This window comes from Amia ocellicauda, chromosome 2 (genome assembly GCF_036373705.1).
Source record: "Amia ocellicauda isolate fAmiCal2 chromosome 2, fAmiCal2.hap1, whole genome shotgun sequence".
NCBI lineage: Eukaryota > Metazoa > Chordata > Actinopteri > Amiiformes > Amiidae > Amia > Amia ocellicauda.
This window is the reverse complement of record NC_089851.1, coordinates 63129669-63148143: the sequence shown is the minus strand read 5'-3', so window position 1 is coordinate 63148143 and position 18475 is coordinate 63129669. Positions and strand designations below refer to the sequence as shown.

The 18475-nt window shown below is 45.3% G+C and overlaps 1 protein-coding gene across 5 annotated transcripts in view; it reads right to left on the bottom strand.

The window, feature by feature from the left end:
- The window catches only part of LOC136711845 (5'-AMP-activated protein kinase subunit gamma-2), a 119208-nt gene that overhangs the window by 45681 nt on the left and 55052 nt on the right, over nt 1-18475 (bottom strand). The window contains exon 1 of one of the 5 annotated variants that reach the window (XM_066688427.1): nt 15596-16206. The exons of the other annotated variants lie outside the window; for them this stretch is intronic. Coding sequence (XP_066544524.1) covers nt 15596-15689 — 94 coding nt within the window. The 5' untranslated portion in view covers nt 15690-16206. Of the gene's footprint in view, nt 1-15595; nt 16207-18475 lie in introns of those variants that run through there. 5 annotated transcript variants of the gene reach the window in all.

The window sequence follows — 18475 nt, the reverse complement described above, 5'->3', positions numbered from 1 at the left end:
GCTGGGCCGGGGGGGTGTAATAGGCGTCACACGGACGTGCCAGGGGGGACGCGCTTCACAGGCTGCTCGACCATCAGGGTTCAGATGCATTAGCCAGTCCATGTGTCCCCGGGGAGAGAGGCACTGAGCTCTCTGGTGTCTGGCTGTTATATAACGATATAATAAGATATTACAGGAATTCTGCTAAGCAACAAACTTGCCATTTGGCCAAAGCTGCAGATTCAGACAGGAGATCAGTCTGTACTGAAAGTGCAAACACAATTGTGTAATTAATTACCTCACATTTCTGCGGTATGTCCGCAGACTTTGGAAAGGAGGTTGAATACTTTACAGGGGGCAGTGCTGTACTCTCCGGTATGACCACGATGAACAAAAAGCTTATTTAAGGGTTCACAGAATTCCCTTCATATAATAGACAGAAAGGTCGGGCGACACACGGAGCTGCCAAGTGCCCACAGCGTCTCAGCTGAGCCTCACAGATGAATGGGCAGCTCGGTGTTCAGAGCTGTGTCACGGGTTGAGACTGCTTCGTCTGAAGAGCTGCCATCTACAGCCAGCAAGCATGTCAAATCTGCCAGAAGCCACCCCGTCCATCCCCCGTCTTCTTTTCTCTTCATACACTGACAAAAAGTTTATTCCCCTCCCCTCCTGGCTGATGCCGTCAGTCTTCGGCTCCAGACTGTTAAGCAGGGATCTTCAGTCCCCGCCCGATGTAGTCACACACACACACACTCCCACACCCCTGCTGTCCTGTGCTGGGCTGGCTGCAGGTCAGTGCAACCCAGTTATTTCCAGTATAGCACACAGTATCCATTTCAGCACTGGGCCCTGAGGCATGCAGACTATGTCAATTAAATTCCATACACAAACAAAAGCGGCCAGCTAACAACTAATAAAGCCTATTTTATTATTTATTCAATCTAGAATCCCCCCCCCCAGTCACCATCTTGAATAAATGATGGCACCCTATCTGCAGCTCACAGTCCAAATGATATGTAAGACACCATCGTTTGGAGATGGGTCAGTGAAACAAGGCTGAAGCCACAGTAGTTCCCCGCCCTGTGTCTGCTGGTTTCTCATCCCAGCCTCTGTAGCTCCTTACCTGATCCATCCCATCAGTTTAAGAGCTGGAAACCCCTGCCTGGGTTGGACTAAGAGTCATTAGTTCAGTTAAGGGTTTAGTTAAGAGCTCAGTGGAGCACAAACCAGTGAACACGGGCTGGGAACCTCTGATCTAATAGCGATTAAGAGCAGGCAGCTGCACAGGGCCTTGATGGACAGCTGTCCTTCAGACATTTCACAGTCTGCAGTGTTTGTTGAGAAAGTGACAGGCAGTTAAGGACCAGGCCGTGGTGGGAGTGGCTGAGGACTGTCCGATGGGGCAGTCTGTCCAGACTGGAGGGCTATAAAAATGCTAAAAGCCCAGACATGCACTCATGAAAAAGCACTGGGTCCACAGCGGTGAGCTTGTGGATTCAAAACGTGCTTCTAAGAACTGAGTTGAAGGCTGACGAGTTCCAGTATAACCTTCATTTTAAGTTAATGCAAATCGTGACAAGAGACAGAGAGAGACAGAGAGAGAGAGTGACAGAGAGAGAGAGAGAGAGAGAGAGAGAGAGAGAGAGAGAGAGAGAGAGAGGGCAGGGAATGAAATAACTTACACACTTTAAACTGGAGGGCTAAGCATGAAGGATTGAACAAAGCTGTAGATCTGCCTGCATTGTCAGTCCAGAGAGTTTGCAAACGTTATGGATCAATCAGGCAGAACATCAAATCCCAGCAGACCCCGGACTCCCCCCAGCAATGCATCTAGCGATGGGAGAGCTGCCTGCGTCTGTCAGAGCAGTAAAACAACCCCCTCCCGGCAAAAAAGGGTTTGTGTGTCATCCCCCGAGGGATTCCGTGACATCTTCATTGGAAACAGAAAGGGTGGGGAGGCGCAATAGTTCCCTTCACACTTGCATTCTGCGGAGAGCCGATGTTTGGAAGGCCATGTGGGCGGGAGCTGCAGGCTGTCATCATCAGCGTAAGCAGTGAAGCGTGGCTGTCGTAGGCAGAGCCCGCTGGCGTCACAGGCTTCGATGCTCTGTGCCCTGGCATGCAGGATTCACAGGGCTGGGAAAGGCTGGAGCGCAGTCAGCATGTTGCTGCAGACAAATATTCCTTTTGGAGGCGAGAGAGGAACGTCAGCCTGAACATAAAAGCTCCAGTGAATGAGCCGAGTTTGAGGGGGATTTATTTTTGTTTTTCACACGTGTAAACTCACACACACACAGCGCATTCAAACCTCGACTGCATTTTGAATAATTGAGAATGCAAGTGTTGCTTCCTGCCAGGAGGAGCCGACACCTGCTGCTGCTGCGTGATGCTGTAAAAAACACTATCCATGACGTTGGAGTGACAGTGCACGGCTCAGCTGCCTACCTCAGTGACCGGACCTATCAAGTGACCTGGCGAGGTTCCTCATCCACCCCCCAACCTCTTCTCACAGGCGTACCCCAAGGCTCCGTCCTGGGCCCCCTCCTGTTCTCTCTGTACACCCACTCCCTGGGCCCCCTCATCGCATCCCATGGTTTCTCCTGCCACTTCTACACAGATGATGCCGAGATCTTCCTGTCTTTTCCCTCCTCTGACCATCCCCTCTCGCATCTCTTCCTGTTTGTCTGCTATCTCTGCCTGGATGCACTCGCACCACCTGAAGCTCAACCTCTCCAAATCGGATCTCCTCTTATTTCCCCTCTCTTCCTCACCTTCTGCCGACCTCTCCATTTCAATCCCCTTGGAATCTACAACACTCTCCCTCCTCTTCCGCTAAGAACCTAAGAGTCAGCTTCGATCCTGCGCTCTCCTACACCCAGCACATCACCACACTGACACGCACCTGTAGATTCTTCCTGAGCAACATACGCCGAATCTGACCCTTCCTCACCAACTAGCTGCTCGTCCAGTCACTGGTCCTCTCCCGCCTGGACTACTCCAACTCCCTCCTGGCCGGCCTGCCTGCAACCACTACCTTCTGTCCTCTTCTCGAAACCTTGGTCTCTTGCAAACGTACAGAGCGCTTATTTTTCAGTCTGGCTTTTCATGTGGAGCGAAGCAGAATAAAGTATGCATGTGTACGCATGTAGAAAAGCACAATCAAGGTATCAACATGTTTCAGAAGTAAATTATACCAAGCTGACCAAAGCAAAGACTCACTACAAGGCACTCTGGAGATCAATAATTCACAGAAAGCTTACAAGTTAACTAGGAACTTCAACATTTCTAACCAAGCTAGGAAATATACACACATATTATATATGATATATACTCCGATCAGCCATAACATTATGACCACTGACAGGTGAAGTGAATAACACTGATAATCTCGTTATTATGGCACCTGTCAGTGGGTGAGATAAATTAGGCAACAAGTGAACATTTTGTCCTCAAAGTTGATGTGTTAGAAGCAGGAAAAATGGGAAAGCGTAAGGATCTGAGCAATTTTGATAAGGGCCAAATTGTGATGGCTAGACGACTGGGTCAGAGCATCTCCAAAACTGCAGGTGGGGTGGGGTGTTCCCGGTCTGCAGTGGTCAGTACCTATCAAAAGTGGTCCAAGGAAGGAAAAGCTGTGAACCGGCGACAGGGTCATGGGCGGCCAAGGCTCATTGATGCACGTGGGGAGCGAAGGCTGGCCCGTGTGGTCTGATCCAACAGACGAGCTACTGTAGCTCAAACTGCTGAAAAAGTTAATGCTGGTTCTGATAGAAAGGTGTCAGAACACAAAGTGCATCGCAGTTTGTTGCGTATGGGGCTGCGTAGCCACAGACCAGTCAGGGTGCCGATGCTGACCCCTGTCCACTGCCGAAAGCGCCTACAATGGGCACGTGAGCATCAGAACTGGACCACGGAGCAATGGAAGAAGGCAGCCTGGTCTGATGAATCACCAGTTCAAGGTGTTGACTTGGCCTCCAAATTCCCCAGATCTCAATCCAATCGAGCATCTGTGGGATGTGCTGGACAAACAAGTCTGATCCATGGAGGCCCCACCTCACAACTTACAGGACTTAAAGGATCTGCTGCTAACGTCTTGGTGCCAGATACCACAGCACACCTTCAGAGGTCTAGTGGATTCCATGCCTCGACGGGTCAGGGCTATTTTGGCAGCAAATGGGAACCTACACAATATTAGGCAGGTGGTCATAATGTTATAGCTGATCGCTGTATGTGTGTGTGTCTGTGACCTACTCCTTTACGAATCCTGATCTTGTCAGTGTCTCAGTTGGATTGCTGATGTAGCGTTGCTATAGATATGTTTAATAAGAGCTAACAAAGAGATACCAGCTCCCGATTGTCCAAGCCTATGACATTACATCAAGCAACTGTGATGAGGAAATAGTAGATTCTCATGAAGAAATAGGACAGCTACTTGAAAAAAAGTGATCACATGTTAAAATCCCCATGGGAGACTTGGAAAACAACAACATGATGAGTCCTCAGCAGGTAAATATGGATATGGAGACAGGAATGAAAGAGGTGATACATTAGTGGAATCTTTTATCACAATTTCTCTCTTTAAGAAAAAGCCAACATGAAAATGGAGCTGGAGAAGTCCTAATGGAGGAAACAGTGAAATAGATTACATCTTAACGAACCGTAAACACATAATAGAAGACTGCACAGTCCTAAACAGATTCAATACTGGAAGCGACCACCAAAGTAGAAAGAAGAAAACTAATGAAGAAACCAAACAAGCCAATCGACATCATAATCCTGAGAAATCGTGGGGTACAAATTACTGTCACCTAATATCATGTCTGCACTCTGCTTTTACAATCTAGGATGTAAGACTTCATATATTGTATACACTTGTGTAAATTGAAATTTGTAAAATATATTATGGTTTGAATTGCACTGTAATTTGTAAATTGGAATTTGTAATGTTTTATGCCTTGAACTGCATTTTTGCACTTTGTATTGAGCTTATATCTTGTAAGTCGCCCTGGATAAGGTCGTATGTTAATAAATAAATAAATAAATAATAGAGATGTACAGTGTAAATATAGAGCACTAGTACATCACACTAAATGGTGCTGCTTAAGAATACAGCACAGGGGAGTGGAGAGGAGGCAGAGTTATGCCCCGTTTCCACTGGCTAAGCGCCTGGACGCGTCCGTGTTTTGTGGACTGTTAACTTGCTGGTGCTGGACGCGTTCATAAGCGTCCGTCCCACTGAGGACATGATTCACTTTCAGAATTGGAGGTGTGTACTTGACGTGAGACACAGAGACAAGAGATCAGATACATTGTATCGGAAGATATAATCTCAAGTGCCGTATGCGATCACGAAGAAATTGCAAGTTTATTAGCAGCATGGAGTGAAATCCACGTACAGAAACAATGACTGCTTACAGTTAATATCCGAGTGCATTAAACACTTGGATTTCACAGACCGGTGCAGTGCCTGACTAGTTAAAATAAACTGAAGGATAATAATCGGATCGCAGCAGCCGATGTTATTAATATGTATGAACAGCTGGCCGGGGTTTCAGGCTGTGTTGTGTGAATGTGTGCAGGACAATCCGCAGAGACAGTCAGTGTGAAGGCGAACACGATTCAGTTAACATGCCCATTTACAAGTGAAATTAATGAATAAATAAATACAGCAGATCTGGTTTCCCTCTAAAACATTAAGGACTGGTTTAATAAATGCGTCCATACACGCCATGACTGAGACGCGCACACTTTAATTATAACCTGCTATATTGTAGCTGGATGATTAGTCGTTAAACGTGTGTATTTTGTTTCAACTGTAACTTGCCCGGGTTAAGGACGTCTGATAAGTAAATTATAAATAATACAGCAAATAGTATCGTTTGCAGTTACAAATCTGTAATAAGAGTAATAAGTTAAGGGAGTCACGCTGTGCATTTAAAATACATATATACTAGCACAAATGATGACGATAATAATAACAATACATATTTGATATTTATTATTATTGTTGCACATGGAAACGTATTCTTATGTGAACATGCTTGTCTGAATATAATGTTGTCTACACGTTTAGCTCTTCCTAATATCTCTGAACAGAAACATGTATTTATTATGCTGTTAAAGCACAAATAATAAAACAGACACAAAGTCCTCTCCACTCAGGCTGTGTCGCTCTAGTGTTTCCTGTCTCTGTTTTTAACACGAACACAAACCAAACCCACAGTCGCTGCTCCTCCATCAGAGGGACGGATTCACAGCGGCCTGGTTTTGCAGAAACAGCTCTGGGACGCGTCTGAGGATGGCATGGCAGACACGACGCTTAAGCCAGTGGAATCGAGGCAAAAATTGTGCTTCTTAAGAATACAGCACAGAGCACATAGATGCTTCACAGTTCTGTGAAGAAATATCGACTGACACAATGGAAATTGCTAGAGAATTTGGAGAACTCAATAAATCACAAGAAGATAAAAAGAACTCTCCAGAAACAAGAGACATTCTGAAGAAGAGAAATAAAATCAAGACCCATATTACTGAAGATATACAAAAGTTTAACAACCACCTAATTAAAAATTATGAGAATAATATTAAAAAAAATCTAAAAACATCAAAAATTCAAACCAATGCCTCAGAATAGGAGAGAATCAAATTAATTGCCCTGAATAATCATGATCGCACAACAATCAAAAAACAAAATGTGATTATCAGAAGAGTGGAAGTATTCTACAAAAATGTATATACATTAGTGATGACCACAGAAAAGAAGAAAAAGAGGTCTCAATGAACACCAGTGAAATACCAGTAAAAGAGCTCCCCTGTCCTTAATTGGTTAATTGGTTTCAGTGATGGGAGAATGTTTGATCCACAGTGTATTGTTCAGACTAGCTGGTAAACAGGAAAGAAAACAAACATCTTTCACGCTCAAAATATAGAGCTGGCAGGTGTCTGTGCGTCATGGAGAACAAGAAGTGCATGTGGATAGCCAGTCTGGAGCATAACAAGCGAACAGATGCTGCGCTTAATAACCCTGTCACACATTTTAATTGTCTCTGCTGGAGATCCGCTTGGCAGCGGGCTGGGGAGGAGTGTGAGTGACACTCAGGGTGACAATGCAATCTTTAATCACTGTTGATGCTGTGTGAAAAGTGAGGGTAAGGGTAGGGTGTTGAGGTAAAAAAATGATTCCTGGTGCTCAGAACATATCCCACTGTTTACTGCACACATACTCTCAGTCCAGTCTGCAAAGGAGAGCGTTGACTGAAATGGATACCCATCCAAGCATCCATTTTCAACCACTTCATCCGGTACAGATCAGGCAGACACAGGGTGCAGGGCAGGACACACCCTGGATGGGACCCCAGCCCATCGCAAGCAGCACTTAACACAAACACAACACACACACTGTTTTTAAGAGTGGAAACCGAGCCCTGTTCTGTGAATGAGGACAACAGTGCACCTACTTGGATTGTTGACTAATAACAACCTGTAGAAAGAGAAAAAAAAATCAATATAACTGTTTACCAGCTATTAAAACTGGATTGGCTTAGCTTAGGACTCTGCCTTCTATTGGCTGGTGGAGATTACAGGTGTAGGAAGTAATTTAACCTTTTGTTTACAAAAAGACAACAACACACTACTGAGAACGACTGCCACAAACACAGGCCGTGTCATAGATCCCTGATTTAACCCAAGGGACAGGAGACCCTTCTCAGCAGAAACAGGAAATGTGAATGCTGGGTAATATTTCTGACAACATACCGTGGCAACTGTACAACACAGGGGAGAGGCCGGCAGCTGGTGGAGATGCTTTAGCGCAGGGTGACTGATGAGGGGACTCGCACAGTGAAGACATCTCAAGGCTTCGGGGGGGGGAGTAGCGGACGCTGCTGTACAAAGAGGTACAGAATGCCATTGTCACCAGTAATGGCCATATATCTGAGTGTCAGGAGCTGGTTCCGCTCCCAAGTGTGTTTTATTCACTGCAAAACACAGTTAGCGGCGAGTTTAATCCTTTTACTGTAGATAAATCATTTAGATTGCGAAAGCCAAGCGATTTTTCATGGAAGAGAACATTGCCCGATATTAGAAGAGCATGATCTGTATGATCTTCCTTAGATATATGATCTTATTTTAAAGCATTGGGTAGGTGATATCAAGTTGTTTTCATGTAGCAGAAATCAAACCCAAAAGTGCAACATCTCCTTTTTTTACAGTGTTACTCAAAAACAAAACAAAATAAAAAAACATTGTAGAATTCTATATACAGCCAACAAAACAGACAGGACAAAGTCAATCAATTTGAGCTGGCCTTTCCTTCACACAGATGGGTAAAAATCAAAAGGTTTTCTTATGTAATTGTGATATATTAAATTGAATTCAATACATGTGCTACACTTGCAGCAAAACAATGGAGTAGTTCCAAATGGTCAGTTTAATTATTTAAAATATGTAAAATACATAAAGTGTCTCCAAGGGTGAGGGTTGGTCAATATTGCTGTGCTGTACATCCCTCATTTCTCATGGCTCCAGAGGAAGTCAAAGGCTGAGGCCATTAATCTCCGTGTCTTTACGAAAAGCTCAGCTGTTTGTGCTGCTGGATAGGGATGCTGCTCCACCTCTGAGCTCCACACTGTGGAGAAAAGGCCCCGCACTGCCACCTAGCCCACAGACTGTGCCAGCGGCTGCTTCATCGGAGATCTGGCACTTCATGTCCCTCTGCACAGTTTTGCACACACTGCAGATTCTCCACCAGTCTGTCTGTGATCAATAAAGATACATTTCAATTTCTGCAACTTTCCTAGCTTTATTTATCTGTTGTACAAGGACAGCAAGTCAACCTGCTGATGCACACGAATCAGAGACAGCACGAGGCAACGTCCTGCCCAGGATGAATTACATCCCCAAGGGTCTGAACGAACTTGTTAACATCATCAATTCATGCATGGAAATCAAATCATTTGTTAGTATATTTGTTTTGTTTCTTCCCCCCAGTAATCTGACGGTACTGAGTCCATTTTCTTCTGCTTTACTTTTTTTATTGTGGAAACTCCCCCACCCTCCAACATAAACACACACACACACACGCACACTCTCACACATTCTCTCTCTCACCCACACAAGCACATGCACACAGACACAGACAGAGACAGACATGCACATGCACACACACACACTCTCACCCCCAAGGACCTGCTGGGAATGAAATTAAACAGCCCAGAGGAGCAAAAGGCCAAATTAGCAGACCCTGTCCTACAGAGTCTAATCCTGGTTTATGTGACAGCAGGAGGCAAATTCCAGCAGAGCTCCCCTTTATTTCAGATAAATAATTGAAAGTCAACACGTCTCCCAAAGTCAGGTGGAAGTTCTGCAGTTTAATGACGCTGCAGCATAATTAAATCACGTCCAACTTCCTATGATGGCCCTACTCTATGTGGTGGACATGTAAGTGACTGAAACCGGAACATCAGTTTCAAAGAAAACATTTTTTTTAAGTTTTTTTTTTTTCTTCCCCCCGACAGTTTCTAAAATGGAAAACAAATCCTGTGTGAATAGCCATCAACCAACACAACACACTAACTTCTGTATGATGTTAAAATCTGAAAAACTGAAAGAACAGAAGCTGGCCATGAAGACCTTTGCCTGAATAATATATCACATCAAGACTCGAGGGATTGAGGTCTCTTAACATGAATCAAAACAATAACTTTTCCTTGAACAAAGCAATGCATGACTTTGCATCAGATGACAAGCTGACACTCAACCCTGGGAGGGCTTCTTAACAAGGGCCCGAAACAACATGGCCACAAGCAGAACAAAACATACACCAGAAAAATGTTTCTCTGCTGCATAGTCCCAATAACAATCAGTGACCTATCTGACCCACGCAGTTAAGCTGGTCTTTTGTCAGAAAACATGAAAATATGGAGAATAAAGCAAATGTAGAATAATAAGCAGGTTCCCTAGGAGAAAAGAACATTAAGCCCTCCAAACAAATTTCTGTCACCGCCGGCCAAAGTCCCCTGCCGGCTCCCGACGGGTGGCTTTTAAAGCGCAAATCTCCCAAGTCACGTACTGCTCTGATCTGAGGGGCCTTTACCTTGAAGTGCGGCCAGCTGCCTGGGCTGTGCTGGGGTTTCACAGGGGGTTTATGGGAGGACAGGAGGGGATAAGCAGGCCCTTTAAGTCTGTAGTGAGTGCAGAACGAAACGCGGTTCCTCGAAGATTTCTTGGCTGGGCCAGCGCTGCAGTAAATCAGCTGTGGGCCGCCGCCAGAGCTCTGTTTATGACCGCGGCAAAAACAGGCCAGGAAGGGTGACTACGCAGTTTCTTTTAGAGGTCAGACAGAGGGCTCCTTGCACACCTGCGCTTTGTTGTGTCACTGCAGACACCTGTGTGGGACAAAATACTAACAAACACACACACACACACACACAAACTAAAACCTGCTGAACCCCGGCTCCTCACAGCCTGTGTTAATATGGGTAAAGCAGGGCAGTGAAATTCCTACAGATAAGGGAGGTGTCTTTGAAATGGTGAACATAACTGGGACACAACTTGTGAAAGAGCTGCAGCAGTCTCCTATAATTCCCCCGACACTTTAGGGTTCTGAGGGAGAAAGACCACAACCATTCACCTCTCCTGCAAAGTGGCGATCCTTGTGTACAACAGCATTTCACAGCAAACACACGTCTGTATAGAAAAGTAAGGAGTATACACACATACACAAACGCACACTGGAATTCTGGATTTTCCTTGTTACATTTTTTAAAGATGTTTTAATTCCCGTTCCCGCTAGACATCAAAACATCAAACTCACAGATTCACAAAAATATAGACCTCATGTGTTACCAAAGCTGTAGTTTGTTTCGCTGTCTGCTTCCAGGAAGTAATGAAACAACGCATCCGGAAACTCCGAAGCCACACTCCCAGAGACAGGCGACAGTTTTCGTTCAGGCTTAAAAGTGGCTATTGTTATGGAAGTGACCAAGATGCCTTATTGCGAAGCTCCTACAAACACAGGACATATAATTTATATTTGTGAGGAGGGCCTCTAGGGAGGTGCATTTGTAGAGTCTGGAGGGACCCTGGTGCTACACAACAGTTAAGCTGGTATTTCCATTATCTCTTGACACTTCAGCTCCTTATCTTGGCTGTCTTGCCTGTTCATTTCCACCATGAAGACTTCTTATTATAGCTCTGTGGCTGACATGCGCTGCCGATGATAAGATGATAAGACATGGCCTGTGAAATTCCTCTCAGACGCAAGGCCCTGTGCACAGGAGTCGCACTTATGAGGCGTGACTTGTCGATCGGCACTATATCCATATCTAGAGAAAGTACCGAAAAACTACACACCCACGAATGGTCACAGTGCACAATTAAAATAACAACAAGACACAAACACACATTTCCCCACTAGCTCAAGTAAATCAGATTGGGAGCAACAGTCTAAGGTATGGTGTATACATCCCATTTGTGCCTGAGTTTAACCCAGTCTGACACCAATCTACACCTCTGAGCTCAGAGGAAAGGCGATTAGCAAGGCATGCAGAATATGTAACAAATGTGAATTAGATTCCTGTTATGTTTTTCTTAAAAAAATAGATTAAATAAATTAAATGGATTAAACAGATTAAATCTGAGCAATCCTGGACTTAAAATGGTCCTCACTGCATTCCTGACTCTTGATGCCACCTCGGCTCAGGAAAACAAAACATCTAAACATGATGCGACACGACATGTTTAAAAATATCACCCACATGCACTGACAGACACAGCAATTTGTCTTTCTTCTCTATTTTGTAAGCAGCCCAACAATGACACTGAATTGAATACCATTGTGTAATCCTGTCAGCATATTCAGAGAAGATATATATAGAGAGAGGTCCAAGGTGTTGACTGTGGAGTCAGCAGAACACACTTGAAACTATGTGGACAAAATGAACGGCCCTCAAAGGCATTAGGTTACCATTAATGTGCTGGAAGTGCACTCTTCCCTAAAGAACGGAGAGATCAGCTTTAGCTGCGGAACGAGCGCAGGACAGAGAGACGGATTCACAAATAAAATAATACAATACAGCTAAATCTGCTGCTCTGGAAAGAAACCACTCAGAGTGCTGCACAGAGGCTGACAATTTACTCAGCTCCCTAATTCTATTCAACAGTGCCATCACAAACCATATCACTGCCTATTTCTTAATGCATTTCAAATTAATCTGGGTGTTTAAAAACTACACTGAGAATTTCATATTTTGGAGGGATATGAAAGAGATTTATGCTGCTCCATCCTGCCACTCGCAGTGCTTTGAAAAGGATTTCTGTAATGCTATCAGCACTAATGATTGAGAAGGAGGGGGGGGTAAATATTTGGCCTAAACAAATCTTTAATTTCTCTGGAATAGAGTGGGAAATCAAAATAAAAGTGTAAATGAACACACCAGAATCACAACCAAGTGTAACACTCAGGAAAGGCCATTGTTAGACCCTCAAGAGTGATACAGCATCACAGATTTCACCGCCAGTACACTTTCAGCAGATTCACTCACCAGTACACTTCACACACACAGTAAGCTCAATCAAAAGCACGTTTCTTAAACACATAAAGCCATTGGCAAACAACTAACACACACACAGAAAAGACACACAGTGAGCAAGCTCCCCGGAAAATGTGTACAGAAACAAAAAGATACCAGTTCAGCTAAAGAGACACACCCAATAGAGAGAAAATAAAGTAATGCAAATGTGCATTCAAGAGGTATTGAGACCCTGTTACACAGGTGGACACACTTCTTGGAGGTTGAGGGGACCTGTGCGAAACAGTGTTCACAGAAACAGTTACACACATTCTAAGGTGTTACATCAGTGTGTGCAGATAGTGTTGCCCCGTGTCATCCACGCAGTGACACCCTGCATCACCACAGCTGCCCTACTTTTACCATGCTTCTGCAAAAGCAAATGTGAAAACCTTTTAAAACAAATGTAAAAATGATGATGATGATTTATTATTATTGTTATTATTAGAAATGCTGAATTTACCCCTCTGCATCTGAATAAAGCAGTTTCAAGTTATGTCACATGAACCCGGGAAAAATACGCCTATTCACTTCCACAGAGCTATGGCTGATAGTATCAACACCCCATGATATTCACAACAATCTCCACACAAACAACACACACAACATTCGGTCTAAGTGTCCACTCCACAAAGGAAGGCGAAATGTGAAATGGACCGATTAGACTTTTGTTCTAATTCTCCAAATTTCACTTTCCATTCTGCAGTATTTGGATGCTAGAATTTGCTCCCAGTCTACAGAAAAGCAAGGCAGGGTGGAACTCAGAGCAAGATGTCGTTCATGTCGGGAAAAGGGATTCATGTTTTGTCCACACTTAGACTCCGAGGTTGTATGTGGAAATCGAAAAAATGTGGAGCAAATTTTGCAAGGGAGCAATTGTACTGTCATTTTTGTTACAGTCTGGATTTTGAGCCTCTTTTTGATTAACAAATAGAGATGATTATTTCATAGGAAAAACATGAGCCTTCCTTCTCCAGAAGCACATTTCCAGTCTTTCACTTTGATTTGCTGGTTGTCTGCCCTGTACTGTCGCACTGTAAGTCTTAAATAAAGGAATGCAATATGCAATATTGGTGCTGTGATGGACACTATAAAAAGCTCTGCTGAAACGCTGTCTCATTTGTTATTTTCATGCATTAGATGTCCCTGCAATAACAGGGAGCCCTACTCAACTTCTCAGTAGGTAATACAAGATACTTTTACAACAATAAATACAAAATTTCCACTACGATAACCTTCACCTGGCTTTAAATAAACATGCCTGTCCAATCTTCCTCAGCAGTGTCCTCTTAATTGGAAACCTGGCCTGGACTGATGTGGCCATCCTTCCGGGAGACGAGTCCGGTAACCCTAACTCACCCAGGATCAGCTCATTACCCAGGGAAATTAGGCTAATTAGGCTAAAATAAGTGCTACAGCAGCTCCTCGTTCTACCATCTCCACTGGCACACGGCGTGCGGCTCTAGATTTACTCCAGCGTAATTGGACATTTCTCCACTCAAAGTATCATTCTGTTATTTCCCCTCCCTGCTGAAGTGTTCTTCCTGGACAACAGGAAGTAAACAACAACAACAACGACAACACAACATAAACAACAACAACCAAACAACGTTGGCTGCTTTTTTATAGCGAGATCGTAAACAGACTGGTTTGTTTGTTGTTAGGGAAGGTGGCATCTTTTCTCTAGCTTTTATGGTCATCACAAGAAAGCAGGGGAAACAGTCTTGTCAAGCAAGCTGCACAATATAACTGCATCAGCACCATGCTGCAGGTCCACAGGGAGCCCTTCAATAATCGCCAGTCCTACCTTCAATGGGGGGTTCCTTAGAACAACACATCTCACTTTCAGGTCCTGCTACAAGACATAGATGACAAACTGATTGCCACTGCAGCACAAAGACTCATCAGAGCCCCCTGATTTTGCGGAGCCCTCGGCCCTGCTCACAGCACGTCCCTGGGATTAAGAGTGCTGCGTTCGCTCCGTCCCCTTGGGCGTCAGGCTGGTCCCTCTTGGGGCGCTGCTCGGCCAGGCACGGCACAGGAGCCGGGCCGCTTATTCTCAGAAACAGCAGGTCATCTATTTAAAAAGAGAGGTTTAAAAATAGCCTGACCTGTCCACAGGGAGAACACCATGAAGTCTGAGAGTGTCTACTATCGCAAGAGCAGAAGAGAGGCTGTTTCTGTGCGTTGTGTTTTATTTAACAGGAGGGCCACTGCATTACACTATGTACTGCAGACCATTGCCCTTAACTGTACTTCATCTTCAATGGATTCGCAGAAGGAATACGGACTTTATTATAATCGTGAAGGCTGCTTGGAGCTTCAAGATTTCTGTACACCATTACTGATATTCACGGTTAATTTGTGAATATTTACTAGTGTCTGAACCGGTGTTGCACGGAGAGCATGCAGCTATTTGGCTCCACAGGCAGGCATGGTACGCTGAGACCTGTGATTGGATGCAGGACGGATATCGTTTTGTGCTCAGTCACTAAGACCTGCTTGCACAGGTTCAACTGCTGGTGACATTATAGTCACTGACTTTTTACATCAACAACCCCTCTACCTGGTTTCCAATTCACACACAGCCGCTGGTGCTCGTCAGACTTCTTCAATACCAACTCCGATAAAAACCAAACCATCTACCTGACACGAGACTAACAGGTTCAACTCGTTTCCCCTCACTTCCTTCCCCTCATCCCTAAAATAGCACTGTTTATATTTAGGAACACATTAAGAACGACAAGTATTCTGCCACTCTTGCCATCCCTCTCAGAAACTACACAATGTGTGTGGTCATAATAAACACATTTTGTTATGATACTACAGCCGGTGTTAAAGCACTGCTATTGTATTACACAGCAGGTGAGGAGAGAAACTATAGAGTGTGACTTCCTCTCCTTCCCCAATATGTGCATCCAGCCTGTCCATCACCCGCTAGTATCTGAAACATAGGACAAGCGTCTCCGCAGCGCCAGTGTCCACACTGCTATGCCAGAAGCACAAACTGCGATAAGAAAGAAAAGTGTCATTTTTGCTTACAGTACCATTTAAGCCATGAGGTTCTGACTGCCGACGGCCGGTGCGTCTGTCCTGGTCCTTTCGTTTCTTGCTTCCCCTGAGACTACCAAAGCGCTTCATGGATTGCAGGAGGCAACAAAGCAGCAACCAGGGTGAAGCATGCCCGACAGGGGGGTTGAGAAAAAAGAAGGAAAAAAAGAAAAACAAACACGTATACAACAAACAATTATGTCTTTTATGTCCTTCTGAGGACGAAGCTCAGAGGTAGCCCACCTGGACCATTCTCCAGGGAGAAAAGAAATCCTTTCAGGAGGCAGCAGAAAAAATCTACAAAAATGTCAACACACACACGTTGCCCTTGGGAGCTCTCTGCCCTCACACCCTCTGCATGCGGTGAACCTCTCCCACAGCGCTGAGGGGCACAGCTGGCAAGGGCTTCGGTAATCAGACAGACCCGGCAAAGTCACGTGTCTTTCAGAGAAAGTGGCCACTCGCTCGGATGCCCCGTGATATGTCCAAGCCCACACAGGAGCCTGCACTGGCTACGCAGCACAGAGCTCTTCCCTCGCTCTCTCGCTCGCTGCTGTATGACAGATACGGCACACTGTGCACTGCTGCTGCGGACTGTCAAGTGCAGCTGTGCACGCTGTCTCTCTAAAATAGCCCGTGTGGGCAAGAGGCTGTAAAAGGAAACCAGAGAGTGCTCTCACAGTCCCTGCCAGGGATTGGCTCACTAAGCCAACCTGCCCCCTCCCCTCCCCTCCCCTCCCCATCCCTGCCCCCCTCCCATGCTGCTCCATCTCTCCTTCACCGTGCCTCACAGTAATCACATGCCTGCTTTCATTAACTTCTCCGCAGGTCGAATGCTTCCACTCGACTGGGCAGTACCATGCCAAGGCAGCCGAGGCAGGCTCACTGAGCTGGAGCCAGCAGGTCATGGTGCCTGGTAGGAGGGGGGGGGGAGAGAGAGAGAGAGAGAGAGAGAGAGAGAGAGAGAGAGGGAGAGAGAGAGAGAGAGGGTCGCAGAGCTGGGCAGCTGGAGCTCAAACACACAGACTCAACCGCACACAGGGATGCCCACAGATAACGTGGGGGACAGCGAATCGTTTCCCCCACAACTCCACACTGTTCCCAATGTTCATGCTGCAGTATCCAGCAGAAACACAAACAAACCCCCAGCCTCAGCTGACATAAAACCCCAAACTACGCCCAATCAACAATTACACTGGTCTAATTTACCAAGTAGAATCGCACCCCGTCTGAAAGCATGCGCTGACTGGGGGCTCGGACCCTAAACAAAATGTAACCCTGAACTTCATTCGAGTGCAAAATGCAGCTGAATGGCTGAAAACAGCTGCTCAGAAATAAGTTGTAACTGCTATGAGATTGTGTAGCTTGTTTTGTCTGTGTGGGTCTGAGAAAATGAAAATCAAAGGGTTTAGGAACGTTGGTTTGGAAACAAGGAAAACTGAAGAGGTTTTTGCCAAGTTTGTATGGAGAGAATAGGTTTGTTTGAAAAAGATTTTAATATGAAAAGTAATCACTCCCTATATATTTTTTTTTTGGTGCTTTCAAAGTTTCCCCTTAAAAGGCACTTGGCTGCCTGAAAAACACTGCAATAAATAAATAAAAAGCTCAGCTGAACCTTCTAAGCTATCGTGCAAAGCAAACAGGATAATCCCACTAAATCTTTCACCTCTCGTACCTCTTCAAAGCGGCAAGGATGGTGAGAGGGGAGGAACAGCAAAAAATAAGACGTTTGGAACTAAAAAGCAATTAAAAGACCATAACGAGTGCCAGTAAGAGGCAGGAAGCCACGTCCTTGGGCTGACCGGCCGGCAGCTGCGCCCTGAACCTGTGACTGTAAAACAAGACATCTGGGCCTTGACTCCTCAACACACAACGGGCCTGTTGAGCTGTTGTGCGTAGGGCTGCGTTTCCACTTGGCTAACTCACAATCAGGCACACCATTCGTGAAATTCAGCACTCAGTCTAGGGGATGTATTTTTTACAGTACAAATGAAAAAGTCCAGCCCAACTTTTTCACTGTTAAACTCCATTATTGTCACACCCTCCTCTGCCCTTTCTTCTGCTCCTCCACAGTCTAGTGACAGAGGGGTCACTGTGTGAGAGTTTATTTTTATGGCTTGTAGGAGAGTCACTTTTGTGAGAACAGCACACTAGAGCATCAGTCATTTTCAGCTACGTGACGTTCCCTGGTACGCACGTTGACACACAGACACAGACAGAAAAAGGGTAACTAAATAAGATGAGGTGGTGGAAACGATTTCAAACTAGGACAGCAGATCTTGAAATAGCTGAGCAAGACAAACTCAATACACTCTGGTGACAATTAACACAGGTCACCTTGACTCCCATTTCTCGCCAGATCTTTTCAAACTGAAAAAAATACAGAATGTCATCAATCAGGCAAGGAGCTACTCAAAGCGATGTTCTGCCATGTTACAAAAGCCGCCATATTTAAAAAACACAAAACTATGCAGAAGAGGCCAACGCATCATGATCATATTTTGGAAGATAAACAGAGATGGATCAGGGCCCAGTCACAGGTTCTGAATGTTCCCTTCGCTTGTGTTTGTCTCACACACAGGAGAGCTTGATCCACTATTAGATTATCAGGACAGCGGCCTTAGCTCACCTCCCAGAGAGGCTTTGACATCTGAGCCACCTCATCAATTTCCTGGAGAAACTAAGACCGGAGACGAACCCTCAGCTCCTCCCATGGTCGCTGTGACAGAGAGAGCAGACGAGGTGAGGGAGTCTGACCGAGGGACAGAGCGCGGCACCCACCGCATACGATCTGGAAACCACCGCGCCGGTCCCGCTGTGTCAGACCTGGACTCGGCCCAAGGCAGTCACTGTTGACACAACGGAGTCAGTCCAGG